The sequence below is a fragment of the Bombina bombina genome, chromosome 1, assembly GCF_027579735.1.
Source record: "Bombina bombina isolate aBomBom1 chromosome 1, aBomBom1.pri, whole genome shotgun sequence".
NCBI lineage: Eukaryota > Metazoa > Chordata > Amphibia > Anura > Bombinatoridae > Bombina > Bombina bombina.
The window spans coordinates 1,075,736,089-1,075,754,949 of record NC_069499.1 but is presented as its reverse complement, the minus strand read 5'-3'; the positions used below and the strand labels follow the sequence as shown (position 1 = coordinate 1,075,754,949).

General features: G+C 41.8%; 1 protein-coding gene across 1 annotated transcript in view; it reads left to right on the top strand.

Annotated features, from left to right (window-relative positions):
- RIPOR3 (RIPOR family member 3) overlaps positions 1-18,861 on the top strand; it is a 626,178-nt gene that overhangs the window by 490,978 nt on the left and 116,339 nt on the right. Inside the window, exon 18 of the mRNA XM_053692678.1 lies at positions 6,165-6,323. Within this exon, the coding sequence (XP_053548653.1) occupies positions 6,165-6,323 (159 nt within the window). The remainder of the gene's footprint in view (positions 1-6,164; positions 6,324-18,861) is intronic.

Sequence of the window (18,861 nt, the reverse complement as noted above, 5' to 3'; positions counted from 1 at the left end):
ACCAGGAGGGTCAGGAAGTGTCTTTTGTGGGGTCTGTTGTGGAACGGACAAGCTCAGAGGAAGATTGGAAAGTTACTTTTACTGTAATGGGAGCCAATGTTGATTTTAAGATTGACACAGGAGCTGATATCACTGTAATGTCTTTTGCTGAATTTATGAAACTGCCTCGACAGCCCCAGCTGGCGAAGGTTACTACAAATGTTCATAGTCCTGGTGGCCGCATTGATTGTGTGGGGAAATTTCTTGCAAGCTGTGAGTACAAACAAAAAAAGTTCACCATGTGGGTGCATGTGATCCGAGGTCAGTGTGTTAACAGTTTATTGAGCAGAAAAGCAGCCTGTGACTTGGGCCTCGTGGCCAGAGTGAATGAGATCTCTGAAGATATGTTTGGCGAGTTGGGCCTACTGAGCTGCAAACCTGTCCGTATAGCACTTAAAAGTGACGCAGTCCCGTACAGTATTTCTACTCCTCGTAGAATTCCGTTCCCGCTCATGCCTCAAGTGGAGAAAGAGCTCATGCGCATGAAGTCTATGGGGGTTATTGAAGAGGTTGTTGAGGCAACTGATTGGTGTGCCCCCATTGTTCCAGTTGCAAAGAAAAACGGAAAGGTGCGCATCTGTGTGGACCTGAAAAGGTTGAATGAGGCAGTGAAGAGGGAGAGATTTGTGCTGCCGACACTGGAAGATATAGCCCCGAAGTTGGCTGGGGCGAAGTTCTTTTCCACATTAGACGCTTCTAGCGGCTTTTGGCAGATCCCCCTGGATCCAAAGTGCCGCAAACTGACTACCTTTATCACTCCGGTAGGTCGGTTCTGTTTCTGCAGACTTCCCTTTGGGATATCCTCCGCTCCTGAGATCTTTCAGAGGGAAATGAGTTCTCTCCTGAGTGGCCACGTGGGCACAGCAGTCGTCATGGACGACATTCTAGTGTATGGGTCTACAGTGGAGGAGCATGATCAGCATTTGAGTTGTGTGCTGCAGGCTATCAAAGAGTCTGGGCTGAAGCTGAATAAAGAAAAATGTCATTTTAGGAAAACTGAATTATGCTACTTTGGGCATATCATCAACGGGGATGGCATCAAGCCGGACCCCGAGAAAATTCGGGCTATCGAACAGATGAAAAGCCCTTCTGATGTACATGAGCTGAGACAGATATTGGGCCTTGTAAATTACGTGGGCAAGTTTCTTCCAGATTTATCTACAGTTTTGCACCCTATCACAGAGTTGCTTAAGAAAGATGTTGCCTGGGTCTGGGGACCCTCACAAGAAAAAGCGTTCCTGCATGCTAAGTCCCTGCTGGGGTCTGCCCCAGTGCTGGGGTTCTACGACCCTTCAAAAAAGACTGTGGTTAGTGCTGATGCAAGCAGTTATGGGTTGGGGGCTGCACTCCTGCAGCTGAATGACAACAAACTACAGCCCATCGCCTACTGTTCCCGCACACTGACGGCTGCGGAGTCAAAATACGCTCAAATTGAGAAAGAGTGCCTGGCTGCAGTTTGGGCCTGTGAGCGCTTTCAGCGTTATCTAGTGGGTTTGGAGAAATTTAGTCTGGAAACTGACCACAAACCGCTAGTCCCTCTTATCAATTCTTATGACATCGACAAAACACCCTTGAGATGCCAGAGACTTTTAATGAGACTACTCAGGTTCAATGTTCAGGCAGTGCATGTGCCGGGGAAGCAGCTGGTTGTGGCAGATACACTGTCCAGGCTCCCGCTGGCTGCTGCTGAAGAATCCTCCACAGAGTCGGATGTAAAAGTGTATGTTGATTCAGTTCTGGCCTCTAAGTCCATTTCTTCAAGGAAACTGGAAGAGATAAAGAAAGAGACATATTTGGACACAGATCTGCAAGAAGTTATAAGGTACATAAGAGATGGCTGGCCCGAGAGCCGGGCAGCCTGGATGTCTTTAAATGCTTACCAGCCAGAGAGGTCGCAGCTCACGGAGCTGGAGGGGTTGGTGCTGTTCCAAGACCGTATTGTAATTCCCGTCAGCATGAGGAAGGAGATGTTAAACAGGATTCACGATGGCCACTTAGGCATTACAAAGTGCAGAGAAAGAGCAGCTACAGCTGTGTGGTGGCCTGGGATCAGCTCCGACATTGCAAATCACGTGTCTAAATGTGCCTTTTGCCGGGAACGCCGGCCTACTCAGAGAAGGGAGCCCTTAATGTCTACTCCGCTGCCTGCGGGGCCGTGGCAGAAAATAGCTGCTGATTTGTGCGAACTGCACGGGAAAAAGTTTCTTGTTGTTATCGACTACTATTCCAGGTATTTGGAAATAGCACCCCTGAATGATATCACAAGTCAGGCCGTTATCATTCGCCTGAAGAGCTTGTTCGCCCGCTGGGGCATTCCAATGGAGCTGGTGAGTGATAATGGCATGCAGTTCGCTTCTACAGAGTTCAGTGCTTTCAGCAGGGAATATGATTTTGTACATTCCACGTCAAGTCCACATTATCCGCAGGCCAACGGAATGGCTGAAAGGGCAGTTCAAACAACAAAATTCATTCTAAAGCAATCTGAACCGTACCTAGCCCTCTTGTCATACAGGGCGACGCCCATTCAAGCCACCGGGTTTAGCCCGGCACAGCTGATGCTAGGACGCCAGATTCGCACCACTTTACCCTCAGTGGGTGTCTTCAAGCCGCCTGGCCCTGTTCCTCGGGACGAAGTCCTTAGGAGGGATGAAGAGGCCAAAAAGGGTTATCGTTTCTTCTACGACAGGAGACATTCTGTCAGGCCTTTACAGGAACTGAAAGCGGGCCAAAGTGTCAGAATTAAACTGGATGATGAGAAGAAATGGAAGACGCCTGCTACGGTAGTGGGCCGCTCTCCAGAACCAAGGTCTTACACAGTCCTTACAGAGGGAGGGACGGTTACACGCCGTAACCGAAGACATCTTCAGCCTGTACCTGAGAGTCTGGAACCGGATACCTCAGTACCACCGCCGGTGGGATCTCCTGTTCTAAGAGAGGTGCCTTCCCCTCAGCAAGATCATAGCGGGGATATATCTTTGCCTCCAGCAGACTCTTGTTCACCATCTTCTGTATCAGAGGACAGTTCATGCAAAGTTACATCAAGCGGAAGAGTGGTGAGGCTTCCGGCCCGATACAGGGACTGACTTTAGCTAGAACAGTGACCGGAAGTATGGGCAGAATAATCCCATGGTCACTGTGGACTAGGGTAGTCTACCCCGATGTCCAAGTCAGGATGTAATTTATTTGTTCATGTTTTCTAATCTATCTGTTTTTATAATGTTCTAAAACAAAATGTTGTTGTATACCCTGTTGGTGTACCTTGTTATTTAATATATGCGAATGTATGCTTTGCCTTTGAAAAAGGGGAAGATGTGATGATAGCAGGATGTGATGTCACTAGCATGTGGGCGGGGCTTAGGTCCGGTGTCTGTGTCGCAGTTAGTTTAGTACAATCAACCTGTCTGGATGTGTATTGCTATGCTCTGTAATAAAATAGAGTTGTACCATCATTGCTGTGTCCTGCATATGTCCTGCATCTCATGACAACAATTTCCCCTCACATGCCAAACCATGCTACCAAAGAGGGATGAGCAGATAAGCGGAAACCGCTGTCTACTGGAAGAACTGTGTGATATGGTCCCAGGTAGCCCAGACAGAAATTGTGCTGGTTCTATCCTTGCTGAAGTGAGCATACTGCACAGAGAGGGGTTATGTACTCTTTATTCAGTTGCACACAAAACTTCAGACTGCAGCCATGCTAACGTCTAACATGCATAACTCCTTTAAAGGGACACTAAACCCAAAAATTTTCTTTCATGATTTAAGTAGAGAATACAATTTTAAACAACATTCCAATTTACTTCTATTATCTAATTTGGTTAATTCTTTAGATATCCTTTATTGAAGAAACAGCAATGCACATGGGTGAACCAATTACACAAGGCATCTATGCGCAACAATCAATCAGCAGCTACTGAGCCTATCTAGATATGCTTTCCAGCAAAGTATATCTAAAGAATGATGCAAATTAGATAATAAAAGTAAATTAGAAAGATGTTTAAAATCACATGCTCTTTCTAAATCACGAAAGAAAATGTTTGGGTTTCATGTCCCTTTAAGTTACAAACTGAATTCATGTGGCCAGTTAGTGAGGGGTATATATAGGAACAGTAGGTAAACCTTAATAATTCTGTGAGGTTTCAAATACAGAGATAAACCCGCAAATCTACTAGTCTGAATATATCTACAAGATTGTGAGATTAATAATGAGTAACAGAAAATGATTGATAGAGGCAACTAGTAAAGGGCTTAAATATAAAATAATAGGTTATTAAAAAGAAAATGAATATATTTGATAATGTTAGCACAATGTGTCATACAGTGCTTCTGTATAAACTGCTTACTGTTGGGGACAGCAATGTATTATTATAGACTAGTTAGTTCTGCAGCTGTCTCAGATGGGTATTACATTTTAATCCTCACTACAAAAGTATATTTTCACAGACATCGTGGTTTCTTTGTGGGATATTTCAGGAAAACATATTAAGTTTTCAAATTAAAATATGTCATAATAAGACTGAATTTCCTTCTACGGGAAGTAGTTAAGAATCATGTTACATCAATTTGTTAAATGTGTATTTTACAGGCAAACAGTACTTTGATTAGAAAACACATAACCTATGTTGAAAATTAATTGTGATACTACACAGGGGACCTTCTGGAGGAGGTGTGGGCTGTGTCCTGTTCCTCTCACTAAACATTATAAATAAGGATTTCTGGAGGAATCATTATATTGAATTTTGCTTGTCTTTTGTGTACAAGATCTGGTTTCATAATAATATCTCCCCCACAAATAATTTCTGAAGCATAAAACTGTTTTAGTCTGGACTGTTGGATAATACACATTTTCCAGGAGGTTAAACATATTCATTTGTGTAAATAAAATATTTGTTATATTTGTAATTAGCTATATTTAAGAAACATGAATGGATTAACGTGTATGACATAAATTCCTTATTACTCTGTTGGTGCTGGAGAATTCATGAGTAGAAGAACATATGTGATATAAAATACTGATTATTCTATTGGCACTGGGTTGAATGAAGAGAGTTGCAGACAAATTACTTTTAGTGCAGTAACATATTATTTCTTAGCAGACAAATTGCACAAGTTTTCCAGACACTGGAAGTGCATAAGTTATCTACATGAATCATGAAGCACTATTGTCTTTTATTATAAGAAGAGGCCTAAAAATGTTTTGAAGACTTTGTTTTATTAAGTCCCAGTGGGGTGCAGCTCCATTCCTCCAAGGCAACAAATATAATATGAATATGGGATATTCCCTTAATTCCACTCAGTTTCATTGCTACTTAAAGAAACACAACATTTTAAGTCTAACCTATAACAAATCAGGGGCTTGAACTATTATTGACTATATTTGAGAGTGATCCCGGTTCTCATAGCTTTTAAAAGAATAGGAAGATAAAAACTGAAATGTGCCTGGGTACATTTACATTTTAAATAAAAGCATTTTTGTAAGATACTTATATTAGGAAATATGCTTCTAGTAAAAGTTACTACAGTTTTTCAGTGGCATACACACATATGCTGTGAGTGCCCTGTACACCAGTATTCAACTATTCATATACTTCACCTTCTCAGAGAGACAGTAGTGGCTAGTATGGCACAATACACAGCACAGCCAGCTCTCCGACCAAGCATTTTGTCTGAATACGGATCCTCTAGTTACACGAAGCATACGTGCATATGCCACTGAAATAGTAATAACTTTTTAGAAGCAGTTTTGGTAAAGTGTAAAAATGCTTTTATTTAAAATTAAAATGCATTTATGCACATTTCAATTTTGACAAAGGAACCCTTGATGTCTAAAAAAGAAAAAGAGCCAGTATATGATTTATGGGCTAGACAATAAATCACTCCCATGTCTTTCTAGCCAGAGAGATCTAATCCCTGGTTTGCTTGCGACACTCAAGAAATAAGTGGACACTCCTGATTTATGAAATTGTACCGGGATAGTCTACTAAGCTCACATTTAGATCTAAATAGAAGCCTGGGACACAAATGTGTTTATTGTATATTGGGTTATGTGATAGGCTCCAAAAATCTATTCTCCCTTCCTCATAATCACACATAACTTATTCAATATAGTATTATTTCTCTTGCAGTTTTTAGAAGAGCACTCGAGCAGATGTTTGTGTTTGGAGGACTAATACCTACTAATGCATTGCCAGACGACTTTATTTCCATTTTCCTATTCTATGGCAACTTACGAAGATACCACGTGATGGATCTTGAAAAACATCTTGCAGCTCTGACTAGAGAAGGTGCATTTAATAACGACAGTATTTGTCATATGAAAAATAATATACAGTTTACTCTGTCATAATGTGTTGTAATGTATGTACTGTACCCTCATGAGGGAAATGTATGTATGTATATGCTACATAGTAAGTTGACACTTTAAAAAAAAAAGGTAATAATTATAGTAATGATATTAATAATAAAAGCATGTTTGGTTATTAACCACAATGAAATCCGCAAATAGACTTAGGAGCTAGTTTCAGATGACACAAACCTGAATTATAATGCAACACAGAAAATAGTGAGCTGTAATTTGGAATTCACTGAGGATCTGTCTTATTATTTCTAAAAAGAAAACAACTGGACTACATTAATAAAATCAAGTATGCATAAACCAGAAATAAATAAAAAAAAATAGTGTTAACAAAATTAGATGGTAATGTTGGCTCATATCATAATGGACAGAATTTGACAAGTACCCCTTAACACCTTAAAGAGAAAGTAAACCTTGTATTTTTATGAGACAGAATGTTCAGCGTTTACAACAGTCCTTATAGAAAAGTTTTCCAAATGCAATTTTTTCTTCCCATTCAGGTTTTCATTGCTAGACTGATCTTTTAGCCCACTGTAGCAAGCCATTTTTTAATGCTTTAAAGAGACTGATGGTATAACCAATCTGATGCTGTACCAGCGCCTAATATGCTAAACACCTGCTGCTGGGCATTAAGCCTGAGATTAATTGCAAGGTGCATCCGATAGGATGTAGACATAGCTTTTGAAAAACTTTTAAGAATGGTTGGAGGTAAAAACGACAGAATATATATCTAATATATCTATCTTTTTTCTATACCATGAAAATATAAGAAAACAATGCCTGATCATGCTGGAAAAAACTGGAAGGGCTTGAATTACAATTCTCAACTAATTTACATATTAGAATGTTAACATCTATTTCTTCTGTTATGTGTGATCAGTCCACGGGTCATCATTACTTCTGGGATATAACTCCTCCCCAACAGGAAATGCAAGAGGATTCACCCAGCAGAGCTGATATAGCTCCTCCCCTCTACGTCAGTCCCAGTCATTCTCTTGCACCCAACGACTAGATAGGATGTGTGAGAGGACTATGGTGATTATACTTAGTTTTTATGACTTCAATCAAAAGTTTGTTATTTTACTATAGCACCGGAGCGTGTTATTACTTCTCTGGCAGAGTTTGAAGAAGAATCTACCAGAGTTTTTTACTATGATTTTAACCGGAGTAGTTAAGATCATATTGCTGTTCTCGGCCATCTGAGGGAGGTAAAGGCTTCAGATCAGGGGACAGCGGGCAGATGAATCTGCATTGAGGTATGTAGCAGTTTTTATTTTCTGAATGGAATTGATGAGAAAATCCTGCTATACCGTTATAATGACATGTATGTATACACTTCAGTATTCTGGGAATGGTATTTCACCGGAACTACTCTGTTAAAGGTCACTAATCCTTTTAATAAATATTATCATGTTAAACGTTTTTGCTGGAATGTAGAATCGTTTACATTGCTGAGGTACTGAGTGAATATATGTTTGGGCATTATTTTCCACTTGGCAGTTGTCTGCTTTAAATTGTGACAGTTTCGTTTCTCCTCACTGCTGTGTGTGAGAGGGAGGGGCCGTTTTTGGCGCTCTTTTGCTACGCATCAAAAATTTCCAGTCAGCTACTATTATATTTCTTGCATGATCCGGTTCACTGACAGATCTCAGGGGTCTTCAAACTTCTTTGAAGGGAGGTACATTCTCTCAGCAGAGCTGTGAGAATTTTATATTGACTGTGAATAAATACGTTACTCTATAATTTTTTATGTCAAATTTAGTTATTGTTATTTACTAATGGGAACAAACCTTTGCTAAAAGTTGGGTTATTTTAAAGTCGATGCTATAACTGTTTTTCAGTTCATTATCTCAACTGTCATTTAATCGTTTAAGTACCTCTTTGAGGCACAGTACGTTTTTGCTAAAAAAGATTATAACCAGGTTGCAAGTTATTGCTAGTGTGTTAAACATGTCTGACTCAGAGGAAGATATCTGTGTCATTTGTTCCAATGCCAAGGTGGAGCCCAATAGAAATTTATGTACTAACTGTATTGATGCTACTTTAAATAAAAGTCAATCTGTACAATGTGAACAAATTTCACCAAACTGCGAGGGGAGAGTTATGCCGACTAACTCGCCTCACGCGGCAGTACCTGCATCTCCCGCCCGGGAGGTGCGTGATATTATGGCGCCTAATACATCTGGGCGGCCATTACAGATAACATTACATGATATGGCTACTGTTATGACTGAAGTTTTGTCTAAATTACCAGAACTAAGAGGCAAGCGTGATCACTCTGGGGTGAGAACAGAGTGCGCTGACAATACTAGGGCCATGTCTGATACTGCGTCACAGCTTGCAGAGCATGAGGACGGAGAGCTTCATTCTGTGGGTGACGGTTCTGATCCAAACAGATTGGATTCAGATATTTCAAATTTTAAATTTAAATTGGAGAACCTCCGTGTATTACTAGGGGAGGTCTTAGCGGCTCTCAATGATTGTAACACCGTTGCAATACCAGAGAGACTGTGTAGGTTGGATAAATACTTTGCGGTACCGGCGAGTACTGACGTTTTTCCTATACCTAAGAGATTAACTGAAATTGTTACTAAGGAGTGGGATAGACCCGGTGTGCCGTTCTCACCCCCTCCAATATTTAGAAAGATGTTTCCAATAGACGCCACCACTCGGGACTTATGGCAAACGGTCCCTAAGGTGGAGGGAGCAGTTTCTACTTTAGCTAAGCGTACCACTATCCCGGTGGAGGATAGCTGTGCTTTTTCAGATCCAATGGATAAAAAATTAGAGGGTTACCTTAAGAAAATGTTTGTTCAACAAGGTTTTATATTGCAACCCCTTGCATGTATCGCGCCGATTACGGCTGCGGCAGCATTTTGGATTGAGTCTCTGGAAGAGAACCTTAGTTCATCTACGCTAGACGATATTATGGACAGGCTTAGAGTCCTTAAACTAGCTAATTCATTCATTTCGGAGGCCGTAGTACATTTAACCAAACTTACGGCTAAGAACTCTGGATTCGCCATACAGGCACGTAGAGCACTGTGGCTAAAATCCTGGTCAGCTGATGTTACTTCTAAGTCCAAATTACTTAATATACCTTTCAAGGGGCAGTCTTTATTTGGGCCCGGTTTGAAAGAAATTATCGCTGACATTACAGGAGGTAAGGGCCACGCCCTACCTCAAGACAAAGCCAAAGCTAAGGCTAGACAGTCTAATTTTCGTCCCTTTCGGAATTTCAAAACAGGAGCAGCGTCAACCTCCACTGCACCAAAACAGGAAGGAGCTGTTGCTCGTTACAGGCAAGGCTGGAAACCTAACCAGTCCTGGAATAAGGGCAAACAGGCTAGGAAACCTGCTGCTGCCCCAAAGACAGCATGAATCGAGAGCCCCCGATCCGGGACCGGATCTAGTGGGGGGCAGACTTTCTCTCTTCGCCCAGGCCTGGGCAAGAGATGTTCAGGATCCCTGGGCGCTGGAGATCATATCTCAGGGATACCTTCTAGACTTCAAATTATCTCCACCAAAAGGGAGATTTCATCTGTCAAGGTTGTCAACAAACCAGATAAAGAAAGAAGCGTTTCTACGCTGTGTACAAGATCTGTTATTAATGGGAGTGATCCATCCAGTTCCACGGTCGGAACAAGGACAAGGGTTCTACTCAAACCTGTTTGTGGTTCCCAAAAAAGAGGGAACTTTCAGGCCAATCTTAGATTTAAAGATTCTAAACAAATTCCTAAGAGTTCCATCGTTCAAAATGGAAACTATTCGGACAATCTTACCTATGATCCAAAGGGGTCAGTACATGACCACAGTGGATTTAAAAGATGCTTACCTTCACATACCGATTCACAAAGATCATCAACGGTATCTACGGTTTGCCTTCCTAGACAGGCACTACCAGTTTGTAGCTCTTCCATTCGGATTGGCTACGGCCCCAAGAATCTTCACAAAGGTTCTGGGTGCCCTTCTAGCGGTACTAAGACCGCGAGGGATTTCGGTAGCTCCGTACCTAGACGACATTCTAATACAAGCTTCAAGCTTTCAAACTGCCAAGTCTCATACAGAGTTAGTTCTGGCATTTCTAAGGTCGCATGGATGGAAAGTGAACGAAAAGAAGAGTTCTCTTTTTCCTCTCACAAGAGTTCCATTCTTGGGGACTCTTATAGATTCTGTAGAAATGAAGATTTACCTGACAGAAGACAGGTTAACAAAGCTTCAAGATGCATGCCGTGTCCTTCATTCCATTCAACACCCGTCAGTAGCTCAATGCATGGAGGTGATCGGCTTAATGGTAGCGGCAATGGACATAGTACCTTTTGCACGCCTACACCTCAGACCGCTGCAATTGTGCATGCTAAGTCAGTGGAATGGGGATTACTCAGATTTGTCCCCTACCCTGAATCTGAATCAAGAGACCAGAAATTCTCTTCTATGGTGGCTTTATCGGCCACACCTGTCCAGGGGGATGCCATTCAGCAGGCCAGACTGGACAATCGTAACAACAGACGCCAGCCTGCTAGGTTGGGGCGCTGTCTGGAATTCTCTGAAGACTCAGGGATTATGGAATCAGGAGGAGAGTCTCCTTCCAATAAACATTCTGGAATTGAGGGCAGTTCTCAATGCCCTTCTGGCTTGGCCCCAATTAACAACTCAGGGGTTCATCAGGTTTCAGTCGGACAATATCACGACTGTAGCTTACATCAACCATCAGGGAGGGACAAGAAGCTCCCTAGCAATGATGGAAGTATCAAAGATAATTCGCTGGGCAGAGTCTCACTCTTGCCATCTGTCAGCAATCCACATCCCGGGAGTGGAGAACTGGGAGGCGGATTTCTTGAGTCGCCAGACTTTTCATCCGGGAGAGTGGGAACTTCATCCGGAGATCTTTGCCCAAATACTTCGACGTTGGGGCAAACCAGAGATAGATCTCATGGCGTCTCGCCAGAACGCCAAACTTCCTCACTACGGGTCCAGATCCAGGGATCCGGGAGCGGTTCTGATAGATGCTTTGACAGCACCTTGGAACTTCGGGATGGCTTATGTGTTTCCACCCTTCCCGCTGCTTCCTCGATTGATTGCGAAAATCAAACAGGAGAGAGCATCAGTGATTCTAATAGCGCCTGCATGGCCACGCAGGACTTGGTATGCAGATCTAGTGGACATGTCATCCTGTCCACCTTGGTCTCTACCTCTAAGACAGGACCTTCTGATACAGGGTCCATTCAAACATCAAAATCTAACTTCTCTGAAACTGACTGCTTGGAAATTGAACGCTTGATTTTATCAAAGCGTGGTTTTTCTGAGTCGGTTATTGATACCCTGATCCAGGCTAGGAAGCCTGTTACCAGAAAGATTTACCATAAAATATGGCGCAAATACCTATACTGGTGCGAATCCAAACGTTACTCCTGGAGTAAGGTTAGGATTCCTAGGATATTGTCTTTTCTACAAGAAGGTTTAGAAAAGGGTTTATCGGCTAGTTCTTTAAAGGGACAGATTTCAGCTCTGTCCATCTTGTTACACAGGCGTCTGTCAGAAAATCCAGACGTCCAGGCCTTTTGTCAGGCTTTAGCTAGGATCAAGCCTGTGTTTAAAGCCGTTGCTCCGCCATGGAGTTTAAACTTAGTTCTTAACGTTTTACAAGGTGTTCCATTTGAACCCCTTCATTCCATTGATATAAAATTGTTATCTTGGAAAGTTCTGTTTTTAATGGCTATTTCCTCGGCTCGAAGAGTCTCTGAGTTATCAGCATTACATTGTGATTCTCCTTATCTGATTTTTCACTCAGATAAGGTAGTTCTGCGTACTAAACCTGGGTTCTTACCTAAGGTAGTTACTAACAGGAATATCAATCAAGAGATTGTCGTTCCATCCTTGTGTCCAAATCCTTCTTCAAAGAAGGAACGTCTTCTACACAATCTGGATGTAGTTCGTGCCCTCAAGTTCTACTTACAGGCAACTAAAGATTTTCGCCAAACTTCTTCCCTGTTTGTCGTTTATTCTGGACAGAGGAGAGGTCAAAAAGCTTCTACTACCTCTCTCTCGTTTTGGCTTCGTAGCATAATACGTTTAGCCTATGAGACTGCTGGACAGCAGCCTCCTGAAAGAATTACAGCTCACTCCACTAGAGCTGTGGCTTCCACTTGGGCCTTTAAGAATGAGGCCTCTGTTGAACAGATTTGCAAGGCTGCAACTTGGTCTTCGCTTCATACTTTTTCCAAATTTTACAAATTTGACACTTTTGCTTCTTCGGAGGCTATTTTTGGGAGAAAGGTTCTTCAGGCAGTGGTTCCTTCTGTATAATGAGCCTGCCTATCCCTCCCGTCATCCGTGTACTTTTGCTTTGGTATTGGTATCCCAGAAGTAATGATGACCCGTGGACTGATCACACATAACAGAAGAAAACATAATTTATGCTTACCTGATAAATTCCTTTCTTCTGTTGTGTGATCAGTCCACGGCCCGCCCTGTTTTTAAGGCAGGTAAATATCTTTTAAATTATACTCCAGTCACCACTTCACCCTTGGTTACTCCTTTCTCGTTGATTCTTGGTCGAATGACTGGGACTGACGTAGAGGGGAGGAGCTATATCAGCTCTGCTGGGTGAATCCTCTTGCATTTCCTGTTGGGGAGGAGTTATATCCCAGAAGTAATGATGACCCGTGGACTGATCACACAACAGAAGAAAGGAATTTATCAGGTAAGCATAAATTATGTTTTTCCCTGAATCTTTTTTCATTCTAGCTGGTAACCTCTAAAAATGAAATTTAGCACCCGTTGCTCTGAAATTCTTTTGTACCATCACTAGGATTTACTATGTTAAAGTGAATGTAAAGTTTGATGCTAAAGTGCCCGGTTTTTAAAAATTCGATTTAAAAAAGGGGCACTTTAATTCATCAAAATTTACATTTCACTCCTGTTGTGAAAAAATTTACCTTTTAAACTTCACAGCAGCTCCAGCTTCCTCCACCCGTTGCAAAGCTTCTTCCTGGGTCTAAAATGAGGAATCAGGCTTCCTCCAATCACGGCGTTGAATCAGACTCTGATTCCCCCGGGGGGAAGCTGTGATTGGAGGATGACCTATCCATCATTTCTGACATCAGAAATGGCTTGCGACGACCGGAGGAAGCTGGAGATGCTGTAAAGTTTAAAAGGTAAGTTTTTTTCACAACACAAGTGAAATGTAAATTTTGATGAATTAAAGTGCCCCTTTTTTAAATCGAATTACGGTAGGGCACCTCAGACTAAGGTGTAAAGGTCCAAAACTTATTTGCCTTTATTTTTAAGAGTCTAATTTAGCGTATATAATGCTTTGTGGGATAACGGTGTATTTTGTTAAAGTGACAGTCATTTTATAATTCATAGTCATTTCATTTATTGTGGGAATTTATTCTTTTTATTTAAATCATGGATCAGGAAGATGTTTCTCTGGACAGATGCTTACTATGTTTGGAGGCACAAATTGTTTTGCCTATGCAATTCTGTGCTGTAGGTTTAACTAGAACTATAGAGTGTAAAAATAAGATTTTGCCCGCTGAGCCAAATGTCTCTCAGGATGATGCTGTTCAGGCAATGCCACAGCTTTCTCCTCAAACGTCCCGAGCCTCAATGGCATCATTACAGTGCCCTGCAGTTCCTCTAAGCCTCCTAGATGAGTTTATTTGCCTGCAGATTTTGCTGCTCAGATATCTTCTGCGGTATCTGTACCATTATCTGCTTTTCCTTTGCTGGGAAAACGTAAGAGGAAAATACATTCAGACAGTAAGGTTTCTGTTCCACCTACTGCTATGCAGATGGCTCTCCCTCATAAGTCTGATGATGAGGATCAAGCAATAAATAATTAAAAGTTAGATGCTCCTAATATCAAAAGACGGGGTTGGGGATAAACACAATCACAACACCTAAAGTGTAGATATACGGTGCAAAAGAGAAAAAATGGTGCAATATATATAAAAAAATGTGCAAAAATAAGATAATAAATGTTTTAAACAAAGAGCTGCCACAGATGACCAACATCTAAAAGTGATCCATGTGAATGAAAAAGAACAATGTACGTGCACTAATAAATGCAGGTCTAGGAGTGTATGTGAAATCTCTGTAAAGTGTATCACATATCAAAATATAGACAAAAAAAAAGACAAACAAAATCACAATTCTTATAAGTTATAAAGTCCTCGGAAAGTCCCAAAATGGCAGTGCCAAATGGAGTCCCTTGTGAAACCTTGTTGTGATCAAAAAAGGATGGTGAGAGACCAGAGGCTGCAACCTTCTTCCAAAAACTTGATGGCGAAGCAAGTATACTGAATCTGTAGAAGGGTAGAAAAGAAGAGGGTGCCACAATAGTGCACAATCAGTGGTACTAGGTCTTCATACACACATTACAAGTTATACTTACAAAGTATAACGCACTTGAGAAGTGCCACAGAGGCCTGCTGGACCTTTATCAGCTGTCCAGAAAGCTATCCTCTCACAGTGTAGATATGAGGAGTCTCCAACGCAACTGCTTTCACCTACAATCTGCACACTGCCACTTAAAGCCAAACTCCCAGGTTCTAATTTAGCAGAGATAAAGAGAAACCTCCTGGAGAAACAGCAGAAAGTTGAGGCAGTATAGGTTCGCTCAAATACAGAAACAATGGTGGAGTCCCATAGACGATAAAAGAACAAGTCGTGATGCCTGATGTCAATAAAAACAATAAGGCTTTAATAAAATATGCAAGTAGCACACAACGTATTTCCCGGTCGTGCTAACCGCTTTATCAGGTGTGTACAAACAAACTTAAAATCACGACTTAAGAACCCGACCCAGCGTCTAATGCCATGTAGGGCGCATGTGTACGAAAATCCCTGCAGCCAATGAGATGTTAGGCAATGACCGTCTTACAAATTATTGGATAATAAACCAGTGCCATCAGTAAAAACTGACACACCTACCCATATGTAAGTGTTTAGCATCACAAATATACTTAGATGCGATCAAAAATGTTATCCTGTATCCAATGTGGAGTTCAGTAATGGCCGAAATAGTAGATGATAGGGTATTTCCGACAAATACGTCAGAGAGGGTGGAAACATCTATCCTCACAATATACTAAGTTACAAGATGCATCTACAGCGATGCTAAACAATAAAATAACAAATGTATCTAACATAAAAATGTTGCATGTGGAGTTAAAGCTGGCTGTAGCCCAACACGATCACTGCTAACAGGCAAATATGCATGCATAATGCTAGCTCGAACACATAATTCTACAGCAAACAAGTATATGATACTAAAAAGGTAATCACCTATTGCCATATAACAGACATGATGAATAACCTAAGTGTATATAAAATAAAATAATAACAATGATATAGACTAATAATAACTAGTCCAATTTTAAGAACAACATCTAGCCATATATAAAATAAGAATAGGTATGATGTAACCATGATAAGGATTAAAAATAAACCATGATGAGCATAACCCTGTTGGCAAATTCTATGGCAAATAATCGAATGATCAACGAGATAATAATGAACGTCGGTAGCTTCTGAGGGTGAAATCTCAGATTCGGACAGTATAATTCCTTCATCTGATACGGAAGAAGTAAACTTCAGATTTAAGCTTGAACAGTCACCTTTGTGTACTTTTAAAGGAGGTATTGGCTATTTTGGACAACTTCAATACTTCTGTTGTTGTCAACCCTAAGAAATCTAGTAAACTTAATAAATACTATGATGTTCCTTCCTCTGTGGAAGTGTTCCTGTTCCTGACCGTGTGACGGAAATTATTTCACAGGAATGGGAGAAGCCAGGGATTCCTTTCTCCCCGTCTCCTATCTTTAAAAATATGCTTCCTGTTGCTGACTCCATTAAAGCTTCTTGGTGCACGGTGCCTAAAGTAGAAGGGGCTATTTCGACTCTGGCTAAAAGAACTACGATACCTATAGAGGATAGCTGCTCCTTTAAGGATCCCATGGACAAAAAGCTGGATGCTTATTTGAAGAAGATGTATGTTCATCAAGGTCTTCAATGGCAACCTGCAGTTTGTATAGCCACAGTAGCAAGTGCAGCATCTTACTGGTGCGATGCCTTGTCTGAATCAATTTTAGTAGAGACTCCATTGGAGGAGATCCAAGATAGGATTAAGGCTCTCAAGCTTGCCAATTCCTTTATTTCTGATGCTAACATACAAATTATTAGACTGGGAGCCAAGATGTCTGGCTTCACTGTCTTAGCCCGCAGGGCTTTCTGGCTAAAATCTTGGTCAGCTGATGTTACCTCTAAGTCCAAGCTTCTCACGCTTCCTTACAAGGGTAAAACTTTGTTTGGACCTGGTCTGGCAGAAAAAAATTCTGATATTACGGGTGGAAAAGGGTCTTTTCTACCACAAGACAAGAAGAACAGACCTAAAGGACATCAAAGTAATTTTTGTTCCTTTTGTAACTTCAAAGAAAAGTCTTCCTTTCCTTCCAAGCAGGGACATTCAAAGTCTTCTTGAAAACCCAATCAGTCTTGGAACAAGGGGAAGCAATCAAAGAAACCCACAGCTGAGTCTAAGTTGGCCACCGGTCCGGGATAAGATCAAGTGTGGGGCAGACTTTCTCTGTTTTGTCAAGCTTGGATACGAGATGTCCCAGATCCTTGGGCTGTGGACATAGTATCTCAGGGTTACAAGATAGAATTCAAAACTTTTCCTCCCAGGGGCAGATTCTACCTCTCAAGATTATCTGCAGACCAGGTAAAAAGAGAGGTATTCTTGAACTGCGTTCAGAACCTTTCCTCCCTGGGAGTGATTGTTCCAGTTCCAGTAAGGGAACAGGGTCTAGGATTCTTTTCAAATCTGTTTGTGGTTCCCAAAAAAAGAGGGAACTTTTTGACCCATTTTAAACCTAAAGTGTCTCAACAAGTTTCTCAGGGTACCGTCCTTCAAAACGGAAACCATTCGTTCCATTCTTCCTTTGGTCCAAGAGGGTCAGTTCATGACGACCATAGACCTGAAGGACGCGTATCTTCATGTTCCCATCCACAGGGATCATCACAAATTCCTGCGATTCACCTTTCTAGACAAACGCTTTCAGTTTGTAGCTCTTCCGTTTGGTCTTGCCACAGCCCCCAGAATTTTCTCAAAGGTTCTGGGGGCTCTCTTGGCAGTGATCAGGTCTGGGGAATTGCAGTGGCGCCATACCTGGATGACATATTGGTTCAGGCGCTATCTTTTCAACAAGCAAACGCTCATACAGAGATCTTGTTGTCTTTTCTATGTTCCCACAGATGGAATGTGAATCTGGAAAATAGTTCCCTTGTTCCAGCTACAAGGGTGGTTTTCTTAGGGACAATAATAGATTCACTATATATGCAAATTTTTCTGACGGTGGTCAGAAAATCCAAAATACTCTCCTCTTGCCTCTCTTTACAGTCTACTGTTCAGCCATCAGTGGCTCAATGTATGGAGGTAATTGGTTGGATGGTCGCTTCCATGGACATCATTCCCTTTGCTCAATTCCATTTGAGAGCTCTGCAATTATGCATGCTCAGACAATGGAATGGAGACCATTCGGATCTGTCTCAGAGGATAGATCTAGACCAGTCAAGAAGAAACTCTCTCCCGTGGTAGCTTTCTCAGGGCCATCTGCTAGGCTGGGGAGCAGTCTGGGACTCGTTAAAAGCGCAGGGACTATGGACTCAGGAGTCTGCTCTCTCCATAAACATATTGGAGTTGAGAGCGATTTGCAATGCTCTGATGGATTGGCCTCAATTGTCCTTAGCCCGGTTTATCAGGTTTCAGTCGACATCATCACCTTAGTGGCTTACATCAACCACCAGGGAGGAATTCAGAGTTCCTTAGTCATGAAGGAGGTGGCATGGATTATTCAGTGGACGGAAGCTCACAATTGTTGTCTATCTGCCATCCACATTCCAGGAGTGGACAACTGGGAAGCGGATTTCCTGAGCAGACAGACATTTCATCCCGGGGAGTGGGCTCTCCATCAGGAAGTGTTCTCCAGGTTAAACATCAAATTGGGGGTTCCAGAGTTGGATCTGATGGTGTCTTGGCAGAACGCTAAGCTTTCAAGGTACAGTTCAAGGTCAAGAGATCCTCAGGCCGCTGTGATAGATGCTCTGGCATTTCCTTGGGATTTTCGGTCCTGGGAGAATTACGGCTCATTCTACTAGGGCTGTCTCCTCTTGTGGGCTTTCAAAAATGAGGCTTCTGTGAAACAGATTTGCAAGGCTGCAACTTGGTCCTCTCTGCATACTTTTTCCAAATTTTCCAAATTATAAACTTTTGCCTCGGCTGAGGCTTCTTTTGGGAGAAAGGTTCTTCAAGCAGTGGTGCCTTCTGTTTAGGTCTACCTGTCTTGCCTCCCTATTCATTCCGTGTCCTCTAGCTTGGGTAATGGTTCCCACTAGTAATTGGAATGACATTGTGGACTCTCCATATCTTAGGAAAGAAAACAAAATGTATGCTTACCTGATAA